This window comes from Papio anubis, chromosome 16 (assembly GCF_008728515.1).
Source record: "Papio anubis isolate 15944 chromosome 16, Panubis1.0, whole genome shotgun sequence".
Lineage (NCBI taxonomy): Eukaryota > Metazoa > Chordata > Mammalia > Primates > Cercopithecidae > Papio > Papio anubis.
Genome location: NC_044991.1, coordinates 38,691,110 through 38,704,787, shown reverse-complemented (window position 1 = coordinate 38,704,787; position 13,678 = coordinate 38,691,110). Strand labels below are relative to the sequence as shown.

Sequence of the window (13,678 nt, the reverse complement as noted above, 5' to 3'; positions counted from 1 at the left end):
CCCAGTATGCACATGCATGCACACATGCAGACACATGCAGGCAAAGGCACACACACATATGCACACATGCAAACATGCTGGCAAACGCACACACATACAGATCACACGCAGGCAAACACACAGACGCAGACACGCAGGCAAACGCACACACACGCACACATGCACACATGCAAACACATGCAGACAAATGCACGTACACACACATGCAAGCACATGCAAATGTGCACACATGCATGCATACATGCAAACATGCCACACACATGCATGCACACATGCATACACACACAGGCAAAGGCACACACACACATGCACACACATGCTGGCAAACGCACACACATGCATCCACACATGCAAACACACAGGCAAATGCACACACACACACGCAGACACACACAGGCAAACGCACACACACACATGCAGACACACGCAGGCAAACACACACACATGCAGACACGCAGGCAAACACACACATATGCACACATGCACACATGCAAACACATGCAGGCAAATGCACGTATACACACATGCAAGCACATGCAAACGTGCACACATGCATGCATACATGCAAACATGCCACACATATGCATGCACACATGCAAGCAAACACACACATCCACACATGCAAACACACACAGGCAAACGTACACACATGCATGCAAACATGCAAACATATGCAGGGAAACGCACACATGTGCATGCTCACATGCAAACACATGCACATACACACACACGCATGCTAAGAATCACCAGCAGATGCTTTTTTTTTTTTTTGACAAGAGTTTCACTCTGTCGCCAGGCTGGAGTGCAGTGGCGTGATCTCAGCTCACTGCAACCTCCGCCTCCGAGGTTCAAGCAATTCTTCTGCCTCAGCCTCCCGAGTAGCTGGAACTACAGGTATGCACCACCATGCCCAGCTAATTTTTGCATTTTGAGTAGAGACAGTTTTTCACCATGTTGGCCAGGATGGTCTCGATCTCTTGACCTCATGATCCGCCCGCCTTGGCTTCCCAAAGTGCTGGGGTTGCAGGTGTGAGCCACCACGCCTGGCAGCAGATGCTCATTTTTTTGTTTGTTTGGGAAAGGGTTTTGCTCTGTCACCCAGGCTGGAGTGCAGTGGTGGGATCACAGCTCACTGTAGCCTCGACCTCACCAGCTCAAGTGATCCTCCCACCTCAGTCTTTCGAGTGGCTGGGACTACAGGCACATGCCAACAGAATTGGCTAATTTTTATTATTTTTTTGTAGAGATGGGATCTCGCTATGTTGCCCAGGCTGGTCTTTAACTCCTAGATTCAGGCAATCTACCCACAACACCTTCCCAAAGTGCTAGAATTATAGGCATAAGTTACCACACCTGGCCCAGATGCTCATTTAAACATATAGTATGTGGAGCCAGGGACTGGAAGGGTGAGGGAATTAGGTGCTAGAGTGAGGAAAAACTCACAAGCCAGGCATCCGCCTTCTGATCATTTGGACCTGCTGGTCTGGTAAGAACGTGCCCCAACCCAAGCACAAGCAGGATGACATCAGCACCATATGGACAATGGTGAACTTGGAAGAGGCAAAAGGACTTAGGGCGGGATGAGCAGAGTAGAGGTGGGAAGGAGGTGAGACCCCCACCTAGCTAGACCGAAAGTCTCAAAGAGGGTTCAGGAGTGTGCTTAAGGTGCCAACTACAGAGAAGGGGTGCTAGGATGTGAAATAGTGACATGAGGTCCTTAACAGAACTCCTGGCCCTCCTCGCATCTTCCTTAATGGCTAGCCTCTCAGGAAGGAGGAGCCCTACAGGCCTCTTTTCATTTTGTTTTTGAGTTATAAAAGTAATAGACATTAATAGCCCAAAATTGGAAGCAGCCCAGATGTCCATCAACAGGAGCATAATTAAACACACCATGGCATATTTACACTGCTGTAAAAATAAATGAGCTGTTGATGCAATGAAAACATTGAAAGAGTCTTTTAAAATGATGCGGACATAAAAGAGTCCACGCTGCAGGATTCCGTTGCTATGAAGCTCTAGGACAGGCTGAACTGCCCTGTGGTGGAGAAACAGGGCAGTGCCTGCCTCGGGCGAGGTTTGCAGGAGGGCACCCGAGAACTTTCTGGAATGACGGAAGTGTTCTGTGTCATGGTAGTTTGGGTTGCATGGGTGTATGCGTTTCTCAGAACCTGTTGAATGGTACAATTTTGTTGTGGGAATTTTACTATATAAAAATGGCATCTAAGAATAAAAGACCCATGAACTGTGAATGAACTCTACTTAATGAGATGCAGACAGGAGTGCTCAGGGGTGAAATGGCCTGGTCTCTGCAGTTTACTTTGAAGTCCCCACAAGCACATGTGGACATGCCCTGCTTTTTAAAAAAAAAAAAAAAAAAAAGATGGTATAATTCTTGCAACTTTCCTGAATGCTTGAAAACTTTCATAGCAGCATGCTGGGTTTAAAAACACTACATAGACTCAAAATAAATTAAGTAAAGTGGGGAAGGGAGAGAGAGAACATTGGGCAGAGACCACATTGCTTCTGGAACATTATCCAGGGAATGGCATCTGGGGTCTCTCTGCTTCTAACCTCACTCTGACCAGTCCCCGCTGCCCCACAGAACACTGGCCTCCTTATAATGCATATTCAAAATGAGATCTCATGGACATGTATTATTCATTCATCAATTATGTTTTAAGCACGTGGTCTGTGCCCAGCCCTGTGCCAGGTGGAGGGTAAAGTCAGACGTGGTTCCTACCCTTGCAGTGTCTGCAATCTAGTAAGCTATTGTTCAGTGATAGGTTTAGAAAAGAAGCAGCCTCGGGGGTGCAAGGAAGTGGACCCAGCCCCCAGTTACTGGGAATATATTATACCCTAGGCCCTCTTCAACCATTTTAACATGGATTAATTCAGTTCAACCTCATAAGCACCGACAAAGCAGGAACTATATTATCCCCCATTTTACACTTTGAAAGACTGGGGCTTAGGGAAGTTCAGTTACCCGTCCACGATGATATAGCAAGCGAGTGACCTAGCAGAGATTCAAAACCCAGGAAGTTAGCTCCGGAGTCCATGCCTTAAATCAGAGGGTTGCAAACATTTTCTATAAGGGGCCAGAGAGGAAATATTTTAAGCCCTGTGGATCATACTGTCTCCATCAAAACCACTCAGCTCAGCTGCTGTCATGTGGAAATAGCCATTGATGACACATAAATGAATGAACTGAGTTCCAATAAAATTGTGTTTACAAAGACAGGCTGGAGCCGGATGCAGTGGCTCATGCTTGTAATCCCAGCACTTTGGGAGGCCAGTGCTGGAGGATTGCTTGAGGCCAGGAGTTTGAGACCAGCCTGAGCAACATAGCAAGATCCTATCTTTACAAACAACAACAACAACAAATGAACTGGGCGTAGTGGTTTGTGCCTATAGTCCCAGCTACTTGGGAGGCTGAGGCGGGAGGATCACTTGGGCACAGTTCAAAGCTATAGTGAGCTGTGATTTCACCTCTGCACTCCAGCCTGGACAACACAGTGAGACCCAGTCTCTAAAAAAAACAAAAAGAGGCCATGACTCCTGCCCCAAACCATCCATAGCTGCAGCAGCCGGGAGATGTTTGAGCTGGGCCAGAAGGCAGCTGAAGGAGCCCTCATTCCTGCCTGTCACATCCTTGTGGAAGTACAAGGGTCAGACAGCAAGGAGTAAATATAGGCTTTGAGAGCCCAGGTCTCTCACAATGAAAACACAAAAATACACTCCTGGGTGCGTGTAGCAGTTCATGACCAAAGGAAGGCTATAGAGAAAAAGGTGAGAAGTTAAAAACACATAGAAACTCCACAAAATAGTGAGTTGCCTTTGGCCTCTGGAGCCAAATTTAGAATTTCAGCCACGCTGTTCGAGATTTCATGTGAACACAGGAAGAGTAAAGTTGAAAAACTTTGGTTTAACAGGATTCCTTTTGAAAATGTTTGACCAAAGAGAATTTTCCTGCTAGGAGCTTCGCTCTCTTGGTTTCTTAAGGGTGTGAAATCACTTTACTAAGTTCTTGTTGCTGACAAGGATTTGACCCTGGAGCTCAGAGGGCAAGCCGTGCTGGAAATGCATTGTCCCTCATAGAAGGCATCTGTGTGTGCAGTGCTGAAAGTTAAGAGCTCAAAAGGATTCCTGAGTGTTTATCTACAGTTTCACCTCTACCCAAGGGTGACTGAGGATAGCTCCAAGAGCCTCTTCCTCTCTCCTAGGGGTTGCCATCTTGCTGTGAGGAGCCCACCTCTCCCCTTCAACAGTGACCAGAACGCAGGGGATTATCATAGTCAGTGTGGACAGAATACTTGGAGGAAGAAAATCTCCTTCAATGCAACACATTTGTGATGCAGTCCTGTGTGTTGGCCTCTTTACACCAACCCAGCTGATGAAAGTAGAACAGTCTACCCACAGTCAGATTGAGTGTGTGCATGAAGTTACGCCACCAGCTGGACTGCGATGGGGCCAATCTGCCATTTTTCCACACTGAATTAACCAGGTTAAGCCATTGCTCTGGTGTCATAGAGCTATGACTTGAGCCTTTCCTTATTCTCGGGAAGGCATTTGGTGGCGGGGAAGCATGTTCCAGCTGGGGGCCAGCAAATGGTTGACTCGCAGGGATTGCAGATCACTGGAGAAAGAGTCCAGCTCAATCCCTCCATGACAGGACATCCCTAAGTCACATCTTCACAGAAAGGGTTGGCTGTTTAGGGCGTATGGTGTCCATATTTTCTGTCCTGTCAGAAAATAAACCTGACACACCCACCTATGGAGACACCTTCCCATATGCACACTCCAGTAGTGAACTGGTGCTGTCATGGCACGAGGTACCTTAAACCGTGTCAGAAGGGCCCAGAACCACTCTTACTCGATAATCACCACTTAGTTGTTTAATGAAAACAATGCAGAAATCAGCCAGCCTCACTTTCCCTTCCCATGAACACAGAGAAGCTTTTCACTCCCTGCAGGATAGTGTACATTGATTGGGGCCTGTCGTCCTCAAACCTGAATGCACACAAGCATTTCCAAGAGAGCATGTGAAAGATGAATATCAAGATCCCTTCCCCAGAACCCTTGGAGACCAGAAGAAGTGGATCTGAGCTTTATACTTTCTCTAAATCAGTGGTTCTTAAACTTTCCTGTGCATCAGAATCACCTGGAGTTAAAACACAGATTCGTGGGCCCTGCCCCAGCGTTTCTGATTCAGGAGTTCTGGGTGGGGCCTGAGATCCTGCATTTCTAGCAAGTTCCCGCATGCTGCTGCTGCTGCTGGCCCCAAAAGCACCCTCTGAGAACCACTGCTCTAAGGAATCTCTTCTCTTTTGGGGCAGCCGGCCTCGTGACTTTGGTCAAAGGCAGATGCAATGTCTTCTCTACATCATGAAAGAAACTATTTGACCTTTGTCGGCCAAGTCAGCACTCCAGTACTCTCTACCTGCTCTGCTTCATATTGTAGCCACAGTCACATGTGGCTCTTTAAATGTAAATTTGGTTGAGGACGAGATTAAAACTGCTTTTTTTTTTTTTTCAGTTGCATGAGCCACATTTCAAATGCCCAACAGCCACATGTACTTAATGGCTCCCATGTTGGAGAGCACAGATATAGAACCTTTCCATCACCACAGAAAGTTCTGCTGGTCAGTGCTATTCTATAGAAACTCCAAGGCTGGAAACTTTGAGAGCACTTTGGGATGCTTGTAATGGGCACTTTGAGAGGCCAAGGTGGGAGGATCACTTGCTTCCAGGAGTTCAAGACCAGCCTGGGCAACACAGTGAGACCTAGCCTCCACCAAAAAATCAAAAATTAGCCAGGTGTGATGGTGTGTGCCTGTAGTCCTCAGGAGACTGAGGTGGGAGGATCACTTGTGGCTGGGAGGTTGAGGCTGTAGTGAACCAAGATCACACCTCTGTGCCCTAGCTTGGGTAACAAAGTGAAACTGTGTCTCAAAAAAAAAAGAAGGAACTCCAAATACGTTTCTCTCTTTCCCTTCATTGGCTGTTTTCCCCACTGTGTGAAAAACAAACCTCTCAAAATCCCTTTACTAACATCAGAAATGGAATTTTAACTTTTTCTTCTGTTTTGTTTGCCCGCAACAGCAACCCTCCTCCACTTCTTCCCATCAAGTTAGGGTAAGGACAGAGACATTTTGGTGCAAAAGAGATGAAAAGTTTATTCATATTTTTCCATTGCCCATGTCGTGAAATTCATCCTAAAAGCAGTTCGGGTTTGAGACAGCAGAAGTTCCCCGGAGGTAAAGGAACGTGTGGACAGGGATATGTTGTGGGCCACAAGAATCTCACAGTCCCAGATGGAGAGTTCAGGTGGCCGTGGGGCACTCCAGCCAGGACCCTGCTGTTGAGGGTAAGGCCAGGATGGGACTGAGAGTGGACAAGACAAAGACAAGCCTTGGGTTTCCAGAAGAGCACACGTCTCAAGTGTAAGCTGCGGAGCTGGCTGCTGAAGCTGTCTGTTGGTTTTTCATTCTAGAGGAGAGACGTGGAATCACTGCTACTCAGAGTTGTGTGGGCAGATGCCCTTTCCAAAGCCTAACTCTGCTTTGGAGGCCTAGCTTGTCAGAAGCCTAACTCTAACCCTCTCTTACAGATCCGGCTGAATAGCAGGGGGCTGATCTACTCTGTGGGCTTGCTCCTGGCCTCTGTTTTTGTCACGGTAAGTTGGCAGCTCTCTCCTCGTACTTGTGTTTGCCTGTTCTTTCCTCCCCTTGGGTTCTTTGGAGACTAGATGAGCTTGGCCTCCTGGTGACTGGAGACAAGCAACCACCGTGTCCCATCTCCTGGCTCTTTCTTTTAGAAGTGAGTCCTAGCAACCCACTAGAACACCTTCTCCGTTTCTGAAAGAAGCCGGCCTTCCTCTCAAAGGCATGACCCTATCTTAAGTAGAACACATACTGTTTTCCCAAATGCAAAGAGAAGATCCCACTTTGTCTGCAATATTAGTCTTGGAAAGGTAGATTCCAATTCATTGATTGTTCCAGGTTTCCACATGAATCCATGAATTTGACTAATACTTGGAAACTAAAAATATATTTTATTGACAGTACATTTTGAGGCCATTCCACTGCTGTCTCAGCCATTACGCCCACTTGTGTACTTTAATATTCCCAATTCAACTGATGTGTTTGGAACAAGTTCACACCAACGCATAGACTCATCCACATGAAGCATCCATTAACATACAAATATGCTGTTGGCATTAATAAGCATTGAGACACAATATGTTTTTTTCTTAATTTTTCAAGGAAGTAGTCATTGAGTTACACCTGGCATGTTGTTAGCATAAATATGCCAGAGAATGGGAATTCAGAAGGACAGGCAGGAAGCAAGATAAGTAGTTTATAGGATCAGGGTGTGAATTGAATGTCAAGATTTCACCAAAGCAAACACTGCCTTATGCAAAAGTGAAAATCGACATCATTCGTGCTCTTATGGTTTAGGAGGTCCTGCAGTTCTTCTATGACGTGGAGTGGTGACAGTTGTAGTAGCCAACACCGTATACTTAATGTTTTGTATACATATTTTCCCATTTGGAGCTCATCATGCCCCCCATGAGGTGTCACTAATGTCATTCTATTATACAGATGAGCGACTGAGGCCTAGAGAAACTAATTGACTCATCTTTATTGACACCGAGTGAATGGAGGAACAAGGCAGCTGACACCAGGGTGCACACTCATAGCTACCGTGTGACTTTTTAGGCTATGCTATAGTTATACCATCTACAGGAGACCTGGCTAACCACTAACTGGGCTGTCAAAATGAGGTTGCCAAAATGCTGAAGAGAGGCAAGTTTGGGGGAGGAAAAGCAATTTTAAACATCTTAAGTTTGCAATGCCTGTTTGACATCCAGGGGAAGAGGTCAAGAAAGCCATTGGAAATATAAGCCTAAGTTCACGAGAGATGTTCAGTCTGGAGACACCATAGTGTAGATGGTATTTAAAGCCCTACAGTTGGGAGAGATCACCAAGGGAGTGAGTGCACACAAAAGAGAGAAGAGGCCCAAGATCTCAGTGTTGAGGCAGTCTGACACTCGCAGGTCAGGTCGATAAGGAAGAAACACCAAAAGAAACAGAGAAGGAACAGTTTGGAGATGCAGGAATAAAACCAGGAGAGTGCGGGGTCCTGGAAGCCACCTACTGGAGGGTTTTCCAGGTGGAGGGAGCTATGGGCTGAGTCAGGGAGAGGAGCCCTGAGCCCTGGTCGTTGGAGTTAGCAATGCAAAACCGTTGGTGCTAATGAGAGGGTAGTGCTGTGCAGTTGAGTGGAATAAGTTAATAAAGAATGGAAGGAGTGAGATTGGAGACTGTGAGCAGACATTCACAACTCTTTCATGTTATCTGACTGTAAAGAAAGGAGAAAAATGGAAATTCAGAAAAAAGTGTTATTTTAAGATGAGTGAGATAACAGAATCTTTGTATGCCATTTAGAATAACCCAGGGATGGAGCTGGGGCATGTGGCTGGCAAGAGAGGGAGTTGCTGGAACCAGGTCCTTAAGCAGTGTGGGAGATGGGATCTGGGGCATGCAGGGTGGAGTTGAGCTCACTGCCAGGAGAGAAGGCAGGGAGGTGGGGTTGGGAGCTTTGTGCCATGGGGATAAGTGAGGATGGGGAAGCGAGTGTTGGAGATTGGAAGAGAGGGGAGAGGTGTGAAGTAGCCATCTGGGGAAGGGAGAGACAAGGGACTAGGGAAGGATGAGATGCCTGCTGAAAAGCATGAATGACCCACTTAATGTCAGTGGTCTCGATTTTTAAAATAAGACCCATCAGCATGGCTGGCCGACTTCCTCCAGCCCTGATGGTCAGCTGCACGGATGCGGCATGAACCAGATTGGAACCTGGCTTGAACTGGAGGGCTATGGCTTAGCCAAGCAAGGACAACCGAGCAAGAGAGAGGCCAGGGAATCAGGGTGGATGCCCCGGAGTGACTCTAGCGAGTGTGGGTGGAATTGAAGCAGAAGAAGGAGAGAAGGAAAGGGGCAAAGTGGGTGAAGTGTAGAGAATTGGTGATGGTATCAATGAGGTGTGGACTATGGGCATTTGCAGAGTTGTGGGAGCTGGGGAATCGGGAGGAGTAAACTAGAAAGGAAGAGATTGGAGTCAGAAAGTGGGATGTGTGACGCTAAGATAACACAGATGCTTCTGTCAGTGCCAATAGCAACATCTAGGCCCCAGTGCCACCCAGCAGACCTTTCTGCAGTGAAATGGCCGGCAGCTGGGCTGGACAGTACCACTGGCTACGGTTGGCTGTAGCACTTGAAATGTGGAGCTGTGTTTTAATTTTATTTCATTTATATTTGGGTAGCACATGGGCTGGTGGGTGTGAGTGGCTGAGGCCAGGTGAAGGATGAGGACTTGATGGGGCAGGGTGTTGGAAAGACCCTCTCCCCTCCGGGAGCATTGAAATCACAGAGAAAGTCAGCAGGAGTGCAGAGGAGATTGGCAAGAGCTGGGGCAGAAAGCTTCAAGGATGGGCAGTGGCCGGGGTTACATTGTTGGCTGCAACAGGAGGAACCAAGAGGAACTGTGGGAAGAACCAAGATTCCAGGCTCAGTGTTTTTAGGGAGGAGAGAAGGAAAATGGTCTGGAAGCAGCCGTGAGGAGCAGTGGGGAGGGAGCAACTTCCTCCGCTCCAGAACAGCCATGGGAAGAGATGCAGCCGCCGCCGCCTGAGGACTGAGGGATCAGTGTGCCCAGGGGAGCAGGGGTCTGCTTAGAGCAAGATGGGGAAGGCCCAGAACAAATGAAGGGCCCACAGGGGTGTGATGTTGGAGCTCCATGGAAGAGGATTGGCTGCTGGGATGTGCTTGTGAGTCCTGCCATTTGTTTTAGTTATTTTTCTACAACCAGCAGCTTCTGGCTTCCTTCCTTCCTGATATTGATGTTTTCACCTCCCACAGTCCAAGACGAGAGGTGGATTTTGCAGGCTCAAAGAGGATCAGAACCTTGCCCGAGGCCCACAGACAGCAGCCCTTCCCTGGGTCCCCTGGGTTCCCCTACCAACCCCCCAGAGGCTGCTGCCTCCTCCTGGTGCCCTCTGAACCTGTTCTGTGCCCTGCAGGTGTTCGGCGTCCACCTGAACAAGTGGCAGCTGGACAAGAAGCTGGGCTGTGGGTGCCTCCTCCTGTATGGCGTGTTCCTGTGCTTCTCCATCATGACTGAGTTCAACGTGTTCACCTTCGTGAACCTGCCCATGTGCGGGGACCACTGAGCCGCTGGGTGCCCGCAGAGGCTCAGCTCCTTCTTTTCTGTGCAATACGAGACCTGGCCGCACCCTGAGTCACACAGGACCCTGGGGCCACGGCGTTCGTCTCTCCTGTGCTGTCCTCAGGCCTCCACTCCTGTTTTGGTGGCCCAGGCTCTCCCCTACCCCATCGTCACTTCCCCAATCCTAGGATCATGCCCACCCACCCTTTCCTGCCTCCTCCGTGTGAAGACATCCAACATCCACGTGACTTTTCCAGCTCCATTTTGGAACAGCGACTGAGATTCTAGAAAAACTGGCTGCTAACTGGCCCGAGCCAGGCAACACTGATTCCAATCCCTCCTCCTTTTTTAAGTTATTTGATGGAAGACTCACCTAATTTGTGACCTGAGACTGTTGAAGAAATAGAGAGGAGGGGGCCCGTTGATTACAGAGAGTGTTTGGGATTTTGTTTGGTTTGGAGATGATGCCTAGGTTACTGGATTTGGGGGGATTGTTTTCTTTTGGGGGCCTTCCCTTTTTACTCCTTTTCTTCCAGAGATCAAGAACTTCTCTTGCATCTTCTTCCACTGGGCTCCGGATTAATCAATGACCCAAAGGTTGCACCTGCCGTGTTGTCTGGGCCTGCGTCCCAGACGTGTTGGAGTATGCATGGATGTAGAGCTTTTTAGAGGAGCCACTGGGCAAGGCCACCGAGAACAAATGCATGACATTTTATAGCCAAGGACGCCTCGCTAAAGTCTTATGGGCGTCCTCTGGGGTTGGGGGGCACAAGGTTTTGGAGGAAGAAGACAACTTCCCTCATGTCCATCATCACCATCTCTTTCTCACTAGGTTCTTTCTAGTTTTCAAGCAATAGTTCTAGCCTGCCTTGGACAAGGGGGCCCCAGTTAAACTACCCATCCATGAGGTGCCAGGCAGTCAACAACAGAAGCTTCCCCAACTTGTGAGTCCCTGAGATGCGCTCTTGTTGTTTGGCATTTGGGGTGACAGGGAGTGACCCAGAGGCCACCACTGCTTTACATGCAGGAGTTACAGACACTGGTTTCTTGGAAAATGGAGAGAAGCGCACTTTGCACAGACGTCGTCAATTAAGTCCCAGTTTGCCACTTGGTATTGAGTACACTGGACCCTGACCGCTGGCTCTTGGGCAAACGTCCTTCCTCACGGGGCGCCTCCGCCAAGCTGGCCCAGCTGCACCCCTCCCTTCCTGGAGGGATGGCCAGGGAAGAAGAAAACAGAGAACTGACACCTTTGAAACCACAGAATGTGTTACATGCAGACTCGCTCAAGGGCGTAAGTTATTGTGAACGTTTTTGCCAATCACCGCTCAACAGCCCTGCTAGATTTTGTATGATGCTGAATTATTACGCAGACTAATTCCACCCAGTCAAGACACACCCATGCTTGTTCACTTGTATTTATTGAAACTGTGGATTCTTGCCCGTGCTGTCCCTTGTATTTACTTTAAGCACTGATCACTTATCATTCATTCGGTATGGTTTTCCCTGTCCCTTGTACACATTCTGGTATGAATTTGTAAAAAATAACCTGCTACAAATTGGTTGAATGTTTCTGTCTATGATGCGAGCCAGCATTAACGAATGGGGCACTTGCCCAACTGAGGAACAGGAGAAGAAATCACCAATTTGGGCTCTCAGAGCTAAGACACACTTATTGATTCTGTTGCACATTTTGCACTGGTTTATCGCGATTGTTTTCTTGGACGGATAGTGTAAAATAAACTTCTCTGTTCTCTATCCTTCCCAGAGCAGAGTGCATTACTTTCTCCCCTGGAAGGCTGTGTGTTTTTCGTTGAGGAGAATGGATGCAAGGTAAAATGTTTGCAGTCACTATGTGTCCAGGTATTTGCCACCTGCTGTTTCTGCGTTGCCTCACCTGGAAAGCTGGCGTATGTGTGGCAGATTATGAGAATGAAGTGGCCAGCTGTGGGTCTCCTGTAAATCTTGAAGGGACTTTAGGCCTATCATCCTGTCATAGAATTCTAGAACTCCACCTGTCCTAGAATACATTAGTTAGGAATTCATTGTTTCCGTTGAACATGAGAGAAGGAGCATCACAGGACTGACAATGACATTCTAGAGTGGCCAAGTTCTCCATTCTGTCTGATTTGAGTAGTTCTTAATCGTGAAAATTAGGATTTCTCCAAAGCTGATACCTTAAAAGTGACAATAACATAGTTGTAATAAGCCGTGTTCTGATGCTAGGTGATGCTCAAGAAATAACTACCCAGATCTAAATTAGTAAACACAGACAGCTAAGCTTCCACCAGAAATGCAGCAAATTCGTTTATAAGAGGCAGAAGAAAAATAACCACTAATCCACAGCACCAACTTTTTTTAACTGTTGAAAAATATATATTCCTGGGGTGGGAGGAATACTAGGTACTTAGCATGTTTTCAGTGTTTCTATCTTCAAATGTTTTATTACTACATTTGTGTATTTTACAACTATACCTTGGACACAGGGCAGGGTATTTTCATTATGCTGATCAGTGCCCACAAAGCATTAGATACTTTCATGTTAAGTATCTTGTTAGACTAGTCTTGATTAGTTTTACTTTTAACATTAAGCAAAGACATTTAGTCAGAAGCTTGATTTTAAAAAAAAAATACGTTTTCTGTGAAATCTTTAGAAACTGTAATTCATGGCTGAATTTCTCAAAGTGAGAATTCTGGGACTACGTAGAGTTTTCATGTTTCCATGCATAATGATTGCCAGCCCAGGAACTGTGGGGGTTTCCCTTTTGAAATGAGAATTTAGCCTATTTCTGCCTAGATCTGAGGCGTGCACAGCTGATTCGGGTCGTGAGTTGAGAATGGGGTTTGAAATGAGCCGGCTGTTCAGTGATGCCAGATTGCTCTTGTCATGGCTTCTGCTGAGCTGGGATTTAAGATGGGGCTGGGATAGGTCAATATCCCCAAACCTGACCATGTCTACTAGAGAAACCCTCACGGCAATTTTCTGAGCAGGCTGAACTCCCCAGGCTGCAGCCGTGCACAAGTGGGATGTCTCCCTGGCCTTGGCCAAGGGAAGATGGGCACTGGGGCTCACACTTCCTCCTGAGTGCATCCTAGTGGCCTCACCAGCTGGCACCTGGAGAAGACCCTCTGTTCCTGGAGATTCTTTTCCCACCTTGCTGAGAGTCACTACCAGGAGGAGTCACTGAGGCCCTCAAGTGGCCTCAGATACACAGAGAGGTCACAACGAGGGGATATTTCCATGCACAATGGAAAGATAGCGTCTGCCCCTTCTACAGAAAACTGCTGGCCCTACCTTTTTAGTAATAGTTCACTTTTGTAGGCACATGTTTTGTATTCACCTCCAAAAGATATCTGGCATGCGGGGTGAGTGGATATAAGCCATTTATATTTTCCTAGGTCTTTTGCTGCAGACCCTTATAGTTTACAGTCATAGATTTGCATACTAGGGATC

General features: G+C 47.4%; 1 protein-coding gene across 5 annotated transcripts in view; it reads left to right on the top strand.

The window, feature by feature from the left end:
* The window catches only part of SLC24A3 (solute carrier family 24 member 3), a 497,947-nt gene extending 485,961 nt beyond the window's left edge, over window positions 1-11,986 (top strand). For all 5 annotated transcript variants that reach the window (XM_017945044.3, XM_021921282.2, XM_017945046.3 and 2 more), the window contains 2 exons: window positions 6,608-6,673; window positions 10,079-11,986. In XM_017945044.3, the coding sequence (XP_017800533.1) occupies window positions 6,608-6,673; window positions 10,079-10,228 (216 nt within the window). In that variant the 3' untranslated portion in view covers window positions 10,229-11,986. The remainder of the gene's footprint in view (window positions 1-6,607; window positions 6,674-10,078) is intronic.
* The last annotated feature ends 1,692 nt before the right edge of the window (window positions 11,987-13,678 follow it).